A 13,575-nucleotide genomic window follows, 5' to 3' on the forward strand; every position below is an offset into this window, starting at 1 on the left:
AAGCTTTCCGGACCTAGTCCTAAAGGTACACTTGGCTAGGTTAAGCTTGAGCTGGAACTTTCTTGACCTTAGAAATAGCTTTCTCAGGACTTGCACATGTTCCTTCTCTATCTGAGATTTTGCAATCATGTCGTCGACATAGACCTTTACTTCTTTATTCATCATATCATGGAAAAGGGTCACCATGGCTCTCTGGTAGGTAGCTCCGGCATTTTTCAAACCAAACGGCATCACCTTATAACAGAAGGTTCCCCATAGGGTTATGAATGTGGTCTTCGTCATATCTTCAAGATGCATCTTAATTTGGTTATATCCCGAGAAACCATCCATAAAAGAAAATAATAAGTATCCTGCCGTGTTGTCCACCAATGTGTAGACGTGAGGCAAGGAAAAATTATCTTTCGGGCTGGCCTTATTTAAATCCCTATAGTCTACACACATTCGTACCTTCCCATCTTTCTTAGGGACTGGTACGATGTTGGCCACCCATTCTGAGTACTTGACTACTTGTAGGAATCCAGCATCGAACTGTTTTCGCACCACTTCCTTTATCTTTAGTACAACATCAGGCATCATTCTCCTGAGCTTCTGCTGTATTGGATTGCAACCATCTTTTATAGGGAGACGGTGTACTACAATGTCAGTATTCAGACCAGGCATATCTTGGTATGACCATGCGAAGACGTCCTTGAACTCTTGAAGTAACTCGATGAGGTCTTGCTTCGTTTCTTTGGTTATGCGTGTTCCCATCTTTACTATTTTTCCTTCCTCGAGGGTCACAATCTCCACCACTTCCTTATAAGGTAGGATTTGTTTTTCCTTCTACTCTACCATCCTCAACAGGTCTGGAGATAAGTTACTATCTATATCGTCTCCAAAGTCCTGAGATCCATCTAAACACATGTCTCATTCAAAAGGGTTTTCTGGGTTCATCGCAGAGTCACTCATGTCATTGATATCCGAAGACCTGTTACAGGTACCAAGGAGTATACAAAGAATGTGAAAATTTTAAGTATATTTATTCGTATGGTATGATTATAAAATTGATAAAAGAATGATTTGGAAGAATATGAAAGAATCCGCAGTAATTACTCATATAAAAGAATGAAAGAATCTTAAAGGGAATATCTGTTTCAAATAACTACAAAGATGAATTTCATTAAGATAATGATGTTCAAACATAAGCCTATTTCACAAAGGAATTCTCATTATTTTTAGGCTAAAAACAACAAGTGTGTTCTGAATATTACTCTGACAAGGCTCTAAAAACTTTAGGTATCTCTTCTGCAGTCCAATTATTCAAAACACTCCCAGGTTCATAGGGACGGATATCCAATAAGGTCCCTTCTTCATTTGTGTCCTCATAAATGGCGTCGATGTGAATATTTTCCAACATCTCATTGATGCTTTCTTTTACCGGTATCCTTCTCTGAGGATGAATAATTCCTCTTGATACAAAAGTCTCGGATATGCAGAGAAAGGTCATAGGCTCTCACTTGACTTCCTTTTCGCTCAAACGTGCCCTTCTTCTCTCCTACCTCTTCTCTATTTCCTTCTTCTTTTGTTTCATATCTGATCTGTAGCCCAGGCCAAAGTGATCAAACTTGTCCTTCAGTACTGGCGCCTCAACTCTTCCTTGTAGATGCCTTCCCAAACCTCTTCTTGGCAAGGCTCCCATTCCTACCATCAACTGCAGACCCATCTTCGTGGTCTTGGATATTCTTGGTACCAGGATTTTATCTCCCTCGGTAATAAACAGTGCTTTCACAAATTCTAAAGACTGGAAAGAACATCCTAATGCCTCATAATCCGTCTCCACATATGGTGCATTGTTAGTTACCGTCGCGATGATATCTTCTTCAGCACTTATCGTCACTAATCGACCTCCTGACACTAATTTTAACTTCTGATGAAGTGATGACGGCACAGCCCCTGCCGAGTGTATCCAAGGTCTTCCCAACAAACAGTTGTAGGAAGGTTTGATATCTATTACCAGGAAGTCTACCTCATAAGTGGTTGGGCCAATTATCAAAGGAATCTCAATTCTTCCCGTGACCCTTCTTTCAGTTCCATCAAATGCTCTTACTATATTCTGACATGCCTTCATATGTGAGCTATCCACAGGTAGTCTATCTAGGGTGGACAGGGGCAATACATTCAATGCACACCCATTATCAATCAAAACTCTTGGCAACGTGTACCTTTTACAACTGGTGGTAGTGTGCAAAGCTTTAATTGAGCATCTACCTCCAGGAGGTATTTCATCATCATTGAAGAAGATAAAATTGTCAGCACTTATATTATTGACCAACCGATCCAACTTATTGACTGAAATGTCGTTAGCTACATACGTCTCATTCAATACTTTCATCAACGCACTTCGATGTGCCTCAGAACTCAGGAGTAGAGCTAACACTGATGTACGCACTGGTTGTTTATGCAATTGTTCCATAACACTATACTCACTGTGTTTTAGAAATTTTAAGAATTCCTTAGCTTCTTCTTCTTTTATTGGCTCATTGATCAACGGTTCAGGCACGATTGCTTTTTCTCTCTTTTGCATTTCTGTTGAAGCTCCTTCTTTTGTCAGTTCTGCTCGGGGGTTTATCAAGTCGTGGCACTTCCCACTACACGTGTGAAAGCCTATACCTTGATCTCCTTCTGCCATAGCAGCCGAAGTCTCCTTTCCTGAAACAGTTGTGTTGCATTCATAGTTCCATGGGACTTTCTTGCTATCTTTGTAAGGGAAGGTTGCAGGTTTCTGAATGATGATTTTCGGCGTTATATACATTCTAACTTCACTATTCTTAGGTCCCGAAATGATGACCATAGGATAATTAGCTTTTGGAACTCCCGCCGTTAATTCCGAGGTGCATATGTTTCCTTCCTCTTGAACTTCTTCATAGAACTCCGTCTCTTTGTTATCTAGTACATTCCTGTATCTCATGTCCTATCTCATGGTGGAACTCACAGTAGTTCTCTTTTTGTTCATAACTCTTTTCTGAATCTGCAATGATTAACCCCATTTTTTTCATCTCTTTCCAGACACATCTCAAAGGGGTTATTACCTCTACAACGTCTGTCTTAACATTTCTCCCCATGTTTCCACTCATCAAGTTCACCTCGTTATGATTAGGCAAGGGGTTTTTTGCATTGGGCGAATCATCCAACTTGACAACGCCCATGTCGATCAGTTTCTCAACCAGTTTCTTGACGGCTATGCAACTTTTTATGAAATGCCTCATAGTCCCCGCATGGTAGTCGCACTGCGCGCTCGCATCATACCAATTAGGGTACGGTGGTTGTAGGGGTTTTAGATAATGAGGGGCAACAACATGTGCATCGAATAACCTCTGATACAGCTCCTTATACGACATTGGGATTGGCGTGAACTGAAGTTTCTCACTACTTTGCCTCGTTCCAGATTCTTTTCTTGATGAGCCTGGCTGGTTGGCTGTCACCTTCCTCGGTTGATTCACCGTAATCGACTTTGAGTAACCTTTGTTATATGTACTCGTGTTGTTTACCTCATTCTCCTTTTTCTTCGAGGCTGACCTTCAGTTACTTTCTCCTGCATCAATCTTCCCACTTCTGAAAGCATTTTCGATCATTTCACCATTCATGACTATGTCAAAGAAGCTTTTGGTGGCACTTCCTATCATGTGTGTGATAAACGGGGCTTTCAAGATGTTAATGAAGAGCATTATCGTCTCTTTCTCCAAGAGGGGTGGCTGAACCTAGACTGCAACCTCCCTCCACCTCTGTGCATACTGCCTAAAACTTTCGCTTGGCTTCTTTTCCATGTTTTGCAAAGTGATTCTATTAGTAACCATATCTCTCACATGACTATATTGCCTCTTGAATGCTTGAGCTAGGTCCCTCCATGAACTAATCTCTGCACGGCTCAATTAATTGTATCATTTGGACGCTGCCCCTACCAAACTGTCTTGGAAGCAGTGTATTAGCAGTTGATCATTGTTAATGTAGCTAGTCATCCTTCTACACAACATGGTGATATGGGCTTTGGGACAGCTAGTTCCATTGTATTTTTCAAATTCAGGCATTTTGAATTTGGGAGGAAGTACTAGGTCTGGGACTAAGCTTAGATCCTTAGCGTCAATTCCCTGATTACTCTCAGCGCTTTCCAAGGCTTTGAATTTTTCCTCCAACCATTTATACCTATCTTCCCACTACTTTGGCAATTTCGTATTCGCCTTTCCTTCTTCAGCTGTTTCATTAAAATAGGGAATAATAGGATTAATTGGGTTATCTCCTGGGTTTAAACTAAATCCTCCCTAGAAAATCGTGGGGATTGTGACACTAGTTTGTAATTGTTGCGGCCTAATTGTGACAGACGGTCCTTTCGGGTATATTTCAGCTTGGGTTTGCACATTTGGTGGAGTAAAACCCAGAGAACACAACGGATCCTCCTTACCTTCTCCAGGATTGGCCATAAGGCCCTTTCCCTTGTCTACTTTTCCCGTCAGTAGATGGGTCAATTCAGCCATCGCATCTTTTTGAGCTTTGATCAATTTTTCCATCATGTCTTGGATTTTATCTAACCGCTCTTTCATTTGTACTTGTAACCGTTCTTGCATATCCTTTTGCATTTGCTCCAATTTCTCTAATCTTTGGTCTATTTCCTTAGTTTTCCAGCGAGTACCGTATTGGTGCTTAATTGGTGAGCTTTTGTTAATTTCCAGATTAGTTGTAATGATTTTAACCGATTAGGGTCTTTTGGTGGACTCTAATGCATATGATGCAATGTAATGTGAATGCATGAATGCAAAGAGGCGTCAATTCTGATTCAATTTCATTTAGAAAACTTTACTAGAAAACAAAATTCTTTACATAAAACAGATTACATATATGGTTTTGCCCTAGTGCTCAGAACTTTAACTTTCCTAAGTAACGAAGCTAATTCCTATCGTCAACTTGATTCCAGCTCATACTTTACGCTCAGTGCATCGGCTTGTACCGCCAAAGTCTGCAGGTGATCAGCTACCTCTCAAATTTGAACCACATCTTCTCCCATGATACGATCTCTGTTTTCGACTTGATTCTAAAAGTGGTGAAGTTGCTCTCTCTGACGACTTTTGTGGGTTTCCAGGTACTCAGTTCGGATTTCACAATTTCGCAATGTCGATTCCAACTCTTTTATTCTTTTTTTCATTTCTTCGATCTTGCTCAAGCTCGCTCTCAATTTCATCGTGAAATTTCGACTTTGGTACTGATGAAGAGATCTTTCTAACTCAGCCACTCTACTTTTTAGTTCACATTTTTCCTTTTGGTTCTCTGACAAACTCTTCTCTAAAGCTCCATTTCGCATCTGAACCTCTCATAATTTCTTTTCCCATCCATCAGCCTTGATCTTTTCTTCCCAAATCTCTTAACGCCATTGTTCTGAAGTTTTCTCTAGCCCAGTAGTTCTTATTGATAACCTCAACTTCTTATAGTCTGTCTTCAAATTGTCCAGATCTTCCTCAGCTTTGTTCTTACATTTTCTTAATTTCTCAGTCTCTAACTTTTGAACATCCACATCTAATCCCAAGTGCATCTTTTCTTTTTCCAACTGCTCGATCTTTTTTTCAAGCTCTGCATTCCTCTTCTCAAAATCTTGCTTGATAATTTCCAATTCAGAGGGAACAACCCGCAAATGTTCTTCTATCGATGGACTGTCTCCTTGACCTGGTCTTGGGATATTATCATTGATTCTTCTAACCCACCATTCATTATATTCAGGAGTCGTCATCGGGCCTACGGCTAATCTCTTCATCTGACGAGTTTGGTCCCATGCATTGGTTTTCTCTCGAATCTTCTTTTTATAGCCATTTTCTTTATATGATAATTTGAACTCAGCTAAGCCTTGGGTCGCAGGTATAAACTGCCTTGACCTGTACTGTCTTAGCACCATCAATGAAGCATAACCAATAGCTCCCCAGATTCCAAGTAACGCGACCCAATCAAAATTACCACATCGGTACAAGATCTCATCCGAAAGCAACCACAGGGCTCTCTACTCGATGTCCTCCTCACGAAGATTCTGAAGAATGACCAACCATTTCTCTTTCGAGATGTCATCTCTCCTTGGTGTACAACCATTTCTCTTCCGAGATGTCATCTCTCCTTGGTGTAGCTGCTATCCCTTTTAATGGATAATAATTTTCAGAGAAGACTCTATACGAAACCTTATCAATTTTCCAAAAATAACTATGGAACCATGCAAGTAAAAGCTACACACATCCGATGAATCTGCCTTCACCCGTCCTTCGACATACATTCAGTGACCTGAAGGTTTCTGCCAAAATTGCCAGAACTGGCGTAACCCTCTTATCAAGTCGGTCAAAGAGATCTGAGGTTGCCACATCTACGTGCCCTAGGGCCCTAGGAAAAATTACTAGCCCATAAATGCTCAAAGCAAAGACGTCGACCTTTTTCCTTGCATCAGAGTGCGCCAAAATCAGCTCTTGCAGGCTTTTCCAAGGGATGCATTTGCTTTCCCCCTTCTGCTATTCTTCTATAGTGGGCACCAAATCAACCCTTCCAAAGGTAAAACAATCATACGCGGGGTTCCAAAACTGAGCGATGGCCCGGAACAAATGTTCGTCTACCTTAATGTCGAATAGATACGGCAAATCCCCATATAGAGTTGAACAATTGCTTAGTTTCGTCATTCCAATGATCCCATATTACCTTTAATTCCTGAAGGCTATTTTGCGTTACACTGATACGGGTGTAGTCCCATAACTCCGACGTGTACCCCCCAGCTAGACTATCTCCTTTCTCTGGTTGTGTTTTCTCTAACCACACACGGACAGCAGCATTGTCCTCTACTTTATCAAGAAATCAGTTCTTCATGCCAAGCTTTCTAATTTAGTAATTGAACTTGAATCGACACTCTTTTGAATATGAAATGACATCCAAACATAACAAAAACACCATAAGTTAGTGCAACATTAAAACACAACTTCAAGTAAGTAAAAAAAAAAGGAATCAAACACCTATCGGGGCAACCGCTAGGGTTTCCGCAGTACGATCAAGGGTGGGCTCCTAGGTTTTTCTATATGCAGCTCGGTTCTAAAGTTGAGGTACCTGAACCAGTAGATTCCTCGATCCTCACCCATTATAGGCTCATACGGACTGAGTTCGATTCAGGGGAATACATTTCCCTATGGCTGCACAGAGATGAAAATCTCACGAAGACATAGGTACGGATGTATCCCAAAAGTGATCCACTATCCTGCACGAAGGTGAAAACCTCACGAAGGAGTAGCTTCTCACTCCCACTTAAAAAGGTAAGACCAAACAGTTTTTATGCAATATGATGCCAAGATATAAAACTCGATTTACAGCAATCATACAAACAAGTGCAAAAAAGAGGATCGTAACTTTTCAAATCAAATTTTCAATTTTCAACAATAAGACAAAAAAACAATCAAATTTGCGGCTTGACTCTCTATCGTCCCCAGTGGAGTCGCCAAGCTGTCGAAACCATTTTTTTTGAAAAACAAAAAATTTAATAGTCGACTTAAAAACACAAATTTGGAGTCGCCACCGATTTTTTTAAGAGGTGTGATCGGGTCACCTTGAAAACGATTTTAGGTCTACGAATTTTGAGAAAATAAGTTCTGGAGTCTGTTACACATGAGGAAGGGTTAGCACTCTCGTAACGCCCAAAATTGGTAGCGATTTGATTTGTTTAATGTCTTAGTGTCGAGAAAAGATTTTAAAAATATGATCCTTCCTTTTTTATTAATGTTAACTTTATAAAAGATGCTTGGATAAATCGAGGCGAATGTTAAAGACCTCCTCGTCTCAGAGTAATAAAATGTCACGCCCAATACATTAGGACACGACATTTTTAGTCCTCGAGAATAAGCTTGTCTTTTAATTTTCAAAACTCGTGTGGTGAAGTTTAAAAAGAATATTCAATTGCTTTAAGTCAGATGAAAAATTGAAACCCAATACGTTAGGGCACAATTTCTCAAAATTCCTAGCATTGAGTATAACCTTTTTTTTAAATCCTCATTTCGAGAAAACAACATGTCACATCCAATACATTAGGACACGACGTATCGAATTCCCGAGAATGAGTTTTTGGGTTATGTGTTTTGATTAAAGAAAATTTTCGATTATTTAGATTCAACGAGGAAAGTTGGAACCCAATACGTTAGGGCTCAATTCTCTCGAGGATTCCAAATTTCAAGTATTACGTTATTTTGAAAGCTTTTGGATGAAATGATTTTGATACTTAAACGATATTAGATGTAATATTTTGAACGATTGAATAATAATGTACAACGTGAAATGGTTGTTTGTAAGCTAAAACGTATACTAATGGATGTCAGACAATCAATAAATATAAATATACAATACAACAATAGTAGGAATCTCATATTATATGTTGGGCAAATGCTAATATTAAAAGCTAAAGAATTAAAAGGAATATCAAGTAAATTAACACGAACAACTTTTAAAATAAAATAAAATAAAAATGAATAGCATGCAAGGGGGAAATTTAAAATTATCAATATGCAATAAATTACATGCATAAAATTTCGTCATAACAATATATATATACGAGTTTGCAATAGATTTAAAGGAAATAAAAAGAGATACTATGTGAAATTATAGTATCAAAATAAATTTTAAAGCAAATATACATAATATATATAATATACCAAATAATATACATACATTAATCTAAATAAGTAATGTATATATGAAAGGAAAAGTTTAATAATAATATAAATAATAACATATACAATGATATAAAAGTTTAATAACATATAATAATATATATATAAATCAAAATAAAATAGAATAAAGGACTAAAATACAATGTGCGAATTACATGAATGGCCAAATGAGAAAATATTCCCTCCCTTCCAAAACGCTTTAGTATGGACTAAATTGAATAAAATAGCAAATGCACGCTCAAATTTAAAGGGGAATAAAAACATTAAAAAGGACCTGATTGCAATGTGCCTAAAAGGAGGAAGGGTCGTCTGCGCAAATAACCCGAATTACAGAAACGCGCAGATCCTTCCCCGGGTCGGGTCACCGCGCGGGTTATTGAAGCTGAATGGCTAATACGGGCACTATTTTAAGGCTACTGGAATAGGCCCTAAACGGTGTCGTTTTATGCACTATATAAAATCCCCTCTTAACCCTCAAATCAAAACCCTAGGCCAGCTTAAACACTAGCCCCCAAAGCCACCCTTTTTGCGCCGCTTCACAATCGAAACCCCCCCCAAATTCACTCTGATCTGAACAGAGGAGGGCTTCGGTGACGCACCAACCCAGGTACTAACTCTAGTCTCCTTCTTCCTTTTATTTACTTTTTTGCAAAAAAAAGGAGAAAACCCATGCGAAAACAGAGAAAAAGAAAAAAAATCAAACCAGAAAAATCGAAAAACCCATCACCTTTCGAACTCTTTTCCTTTTTGATTTCTCTGAATATCTTTTTTCTTTATTCCTTGTATGCGTAAAAAAACTTTGAGTACATCTATGAGTTTTTATAACCCGAAAAGAAAAAAGAAAAAGAATACAAATTTATTTTTCTTTTTTTGTTCTCTTTTTCGCTATTTTTGTTTTTCTCTCTTTTTCTGCTTGTTTGTCGTGTTTGTGCAGGTACTGTGTACGGAGGTTCGTGGGTGGCGAGGGCGCAGAGGGTGGCGCTGGAAGTCGTGCAGTCATGCGGCGCTTAGGGTTTCTGCTTATGAATTTTTTGTTTTGGGCTTGGGGTCTGTAATTGGGTTCAGTGATTAGGCTTCAACCCGAATTTGGCCCATTATAACTAGACTTTTAATAATTTTTATTTATTTGGGTTTTTTTACTGTGGGCCGGGCAAATTGGGTATTACACCAACTACTCCGAAACTCTCTCAAGAGATAAAAGACTTTCAAGCTTATCAAAGCACCTTAAAGTATTTGATTAGGAGACTTAGTATCCAGTCAACCCATGCTTTTTTTTTTCAAATATGTCACACTCAACTGGACTGAATTCAACTTAACTAAAACTTGTACAAGGCCTAACACGATGACCTAAGCAATAAAACAGATTCATTACAATATAACATGGAACAAGTAGCAGCAACTTCCTCAACACATTTTGTTTTCAAGTTTTGATAAATTTCAACTACATACTTCAATTTCATTTTTGGGCATCTTCCCAATGTTTTTAGTCTACAAGTGTTGACATAGCTCAATTAGATCTTTTAATTTCCTTTGAAATGGTATATTACAGGCCTAAATTGGAGTTTTTAGCTCAAGATATTATCATAACAGTAAAGTAGGGTCAAGTTGGAATATCTAAATGTGTCCAAATCACAAATTCTTCCTAAAAATAATTTTCAACCTTCGTTTACTCCAATTCTTCAAAATTTTCCATGAAAAATCAAAATATAAACATTTAAGCATTTAAATAGTAAAAATTCAAAAGTAAAAATATCACAAATAATTTTAATTTTTACACTTATCAAATCCCTCGTATTTGAACGAACCTTATCCTCAAGCATAACAAAAACTAAAGACCTAAATAAAAAACACAACAATTTGCAACCTCCTGCATCCAAACACTTAACTAAAACAAGCAATTAGATTACTAAGGCTTTGATGTAAAACATTATAACAATGATGAGGTTGCAAAGCATGAACAATAAAAGTCAAAGGATGCTTTACATGACATAATGGTCCCAAAAAATCAACATGAATTAGTTAGCATTAAAAACAATTGACATTTGTGCTCATATGGTATTACCCATGTGCAAATTTATCCAATATTAAATAATAATTAGTAAGTAAAGAAAGCATGATTTAATATACCTAATAGTTATCTTCTTTTCTTTAAATCAATTCCAATATGTAGGATAAGATCACTAAGTCTTCAAAACTTGTAACATAAGTTCGGGCTCATAACTTAAGTTATAGATTAACATCAGATAAAATATCTTTCCCAATATTTCTAAATCAACACTCAAAACATTTTCAACTTCACTCTTTTCTGTTCACTTCCTTATTTCTCCAAATCACATTATAATAAACCATGAATTAGAAAGAAAAAAATTAATCTAACAAAAACAAATCAACAATTTTCTTTTCATATTGCTTTCAACTATAAGTGCTATCAAACTTTCTTTAAAGTATCACAAAACCCCATCTACTATACTTTGGATAGCAATTTAGCACTTTTATTATAAAAAAAAGAGGGTAAATTAGCCCCTGTACTTTAGATGAGTGAGCAAAATAGTCCATCTGTTAAAATTTGGTGTTTATATATAAGGTATAATAACAAATTTATCCCTCAACCTTTACATATTTATTGAATTTAACCCCTAATCTTTTATCGAAAGTCAATTATAAAATTTTGAAACTAATAGGGTTGAATGATCAAAAAAGGCCTTAGTAACAAATTACAAAAAAAAAACCAATTAAGCCCTTTTAAATTTTAAAAAATCATAAAAATTATAAAAAAACTATAAAGTTTTTATTTTAAAAATAACAATACTGGTCCATTAAAATCTAATGGTTACAAGATTTAAAAAAAAAAAAGAAAAATTTACCCCTACTCTTTTATTGGGTGGGTATTGTTAATTTTTAATAAAAATTTTGTCATTTTAAAACTTTTATAATTTTTATGATTTTTAATTTTTAAAAGAGCTTAACTGCTTTTTTTTTTTAAAAATAAATGTTACTAAGGCCTTTTTTACCCTTTAGCCTTATTAGTTTCTAAATTTTCTAATTTAGTTCCAATAAAAGAGTAGGGGCCAAATTGAATAAACATGTAAAGGTTGAGGCCTAAATTTATTATTATACCTTATATATAAAAACTAAATTTTAACGGAAGGATTGTTTTGGTCACTTATCTAACATATAGGGACTAATTTGCCAATTTTCAGTAGAGGGGCTAAAATACAATTTAGGGCATGGTACAAGGTTTTTGTGGTACTTTCATAAAGCTAAACTTAAATTTTAACTAGTATATAACTCTAATATTAATTAAGTATAGTTAAGGTGCTTAGAGTTCTTATTTTTTTTATATAATTCTAACTTATTAATGCTAACAATCTCCATTTCTTATTTGTATTTTTTTCTTAAATTCTACTTAATTGAATATGCCTAACTATTAAATGTTATTTATAAAGCTAAACTTAAATTTTAATTGGTATATAATTAATACTAATTAAGTGATTAAAATGCTTAGGGTTCTATTCAAGTAATATCTTTATTTTACATCAATAAAATTAGTACAATTTAAAAAAATTAACACAACAAATTATTTACCTCAAAATTTTTAACTAATAATTGTAAATTAAATTATAATTATAATCGTCAAATTTTTTCATATATTTTATGCTTAGAGTTGTATTAAAGTAATAACTCTATTTTAAAATTAGCACAATTTTTTAACTAAAAATTCTAAATAATTTTTAAAGTTAATTTAGTAATATAATGAAAAATAAAGGCTATTCTTATCAGTTTAAATATTTTTTCAAACTCATGCTTTTATATATACTAGTTTCTAATGTCACATGTGTTGAGTGTGATTTTGTGTTTATTTATAATTTATTAAATAATATATTTTATAATCTCAAAAGAATATATTTACTAATTAAATGAGTATTAATCTAATTTATAGTAAAAATCAATCAATTTCAAAAAATAACTAAAAGAATAAAATAACTTTTTTAAAGCTAATGAAAATAAAAAAATAACAATGAAACAATTGTTTAGTGATTGAATAAAATAAATATGAAATTCATTTATAAAATTAAAATGATTAAAAAATTCTAAAGATAAAAAATAATTAATTACTTGAAAATGATAATTTCTTTTTTGCATATCATACTTTCATTTTCCTTTAAGTGGAAAAAAAAGTTGATTTGACATTAATAGTGATATCAATAATATCTAACAAAATAAAAATAATTAATAAAAGTACAAAAAATAAAATATATTATTACATTTGTCATAATATAATTATATTTAATAATGACATTATACTTAACAAAAATCATCTTAACAAACAAAATCATAAAATAAAATAATTTTGTAAAACAAAATGTTTCTTCGTTAACGACGGTATGCAAAGTGAAAAAGACTTTATCATGACATTTATAAATATATATATAAATTTTATGCTTGCAAAATCTTACATGTATATAGAAATCAAATAAAATATATATATTTTGGTATGTGTAATTACCTCTAAGTATTGGATACAACTAGAGGTGCTCATGGCTCGGGTTTGGGCCAGGTCTAAGCATGATATTAACATAATTTATGCTTGTTAGAGTTCGGCTCGGCCTGAAATCTGAGCTTAAAATTTTGTCTAAACCAGCCCATATTTGTAAAGATTAACCTAAACTCATTTTAGGCCCGCCCATATTATTTTTAAATTTTAAAAAATATATATTTATTTTATATTATTTTAATATTTAATAATCTTATACATTTTTATTGAAATTTTTCATATAGTCATCTTAACATTATTTTAATGTTTATATTTGAGTAGTATTATATATTTAGTATAAGTTTATTTTTTTAATGTATTCTAAATTACATAATATATAAA

General features: G+C 34.7%; 1 protein-coding gene across 1 annotated transcript; it reads right to left on the reverse strand.

The window, feature by feature from the left end:
• Nucleotides 1-906: 906 nt before the first annotated feature.
• Nucleotides 907-3,245, reverse strand: LOC107906612 (uncharacterized). Its single transcript, XM_041100016.1, has 4 exons — nucleotides 3,069-3,245; nucleotides 1,539-2,950; nucleotides 1,251-1,448; nucleotides 907-967 (listed from the first exon to the last, which is right to left on the reverse strand). The coding sequence occupies exons 1-4, from the start codon at nucleotides 3,243-3,245 to the stop codon at nucleotides 907-909; spliced, it is 1,848 nt and encodes a 615-aa protein (XP_040955950.1).
• Between the last annotated feature and the right edge of the window lie 10,330 nt (nucleotides 3,246-13,575).

The sequence above is a fragment of the Gossypium hirsutum genome, chromosome D08 (genome assembly GCF_007990345.1).
Source record: "Gossypium hirsutum isolate 1008001.06 chromosome D08, Gossypium_hirsutum_v2.1, whole genome shotgun sequence".
NCBI lineage: Eukaryota > Viridiplantae > Streptophyta > Magnoliopsida > Malvales > Malvaceae > Gossypium > Gossypium hirsutum.

Bases quoted from the DNA above. Each gene is read 5' to 3' on its own strand.
- LOC107906612 (XM_041100016.1), bottom strand. From the start codon at position 3,245: ATGAGGCATTTCATAAAAAGTTGCATAGCCGTCAAGAAACTGGTTGAG. The intron at 1,449-1,538 runs GTAGGAGAGAAG...TTTTGTATCAAG, and splicing joins AAGAAGGAAATAGAGAAGAG to AGGAATTATTCATCCTCAGA. The intron at 968-1,250 runs GTAATATTCAGA...TACCTGTAACAG, and splicing joins GTTTTTAGAGCCTTGTCAGA to GTCTTCGGATATCAATGACA.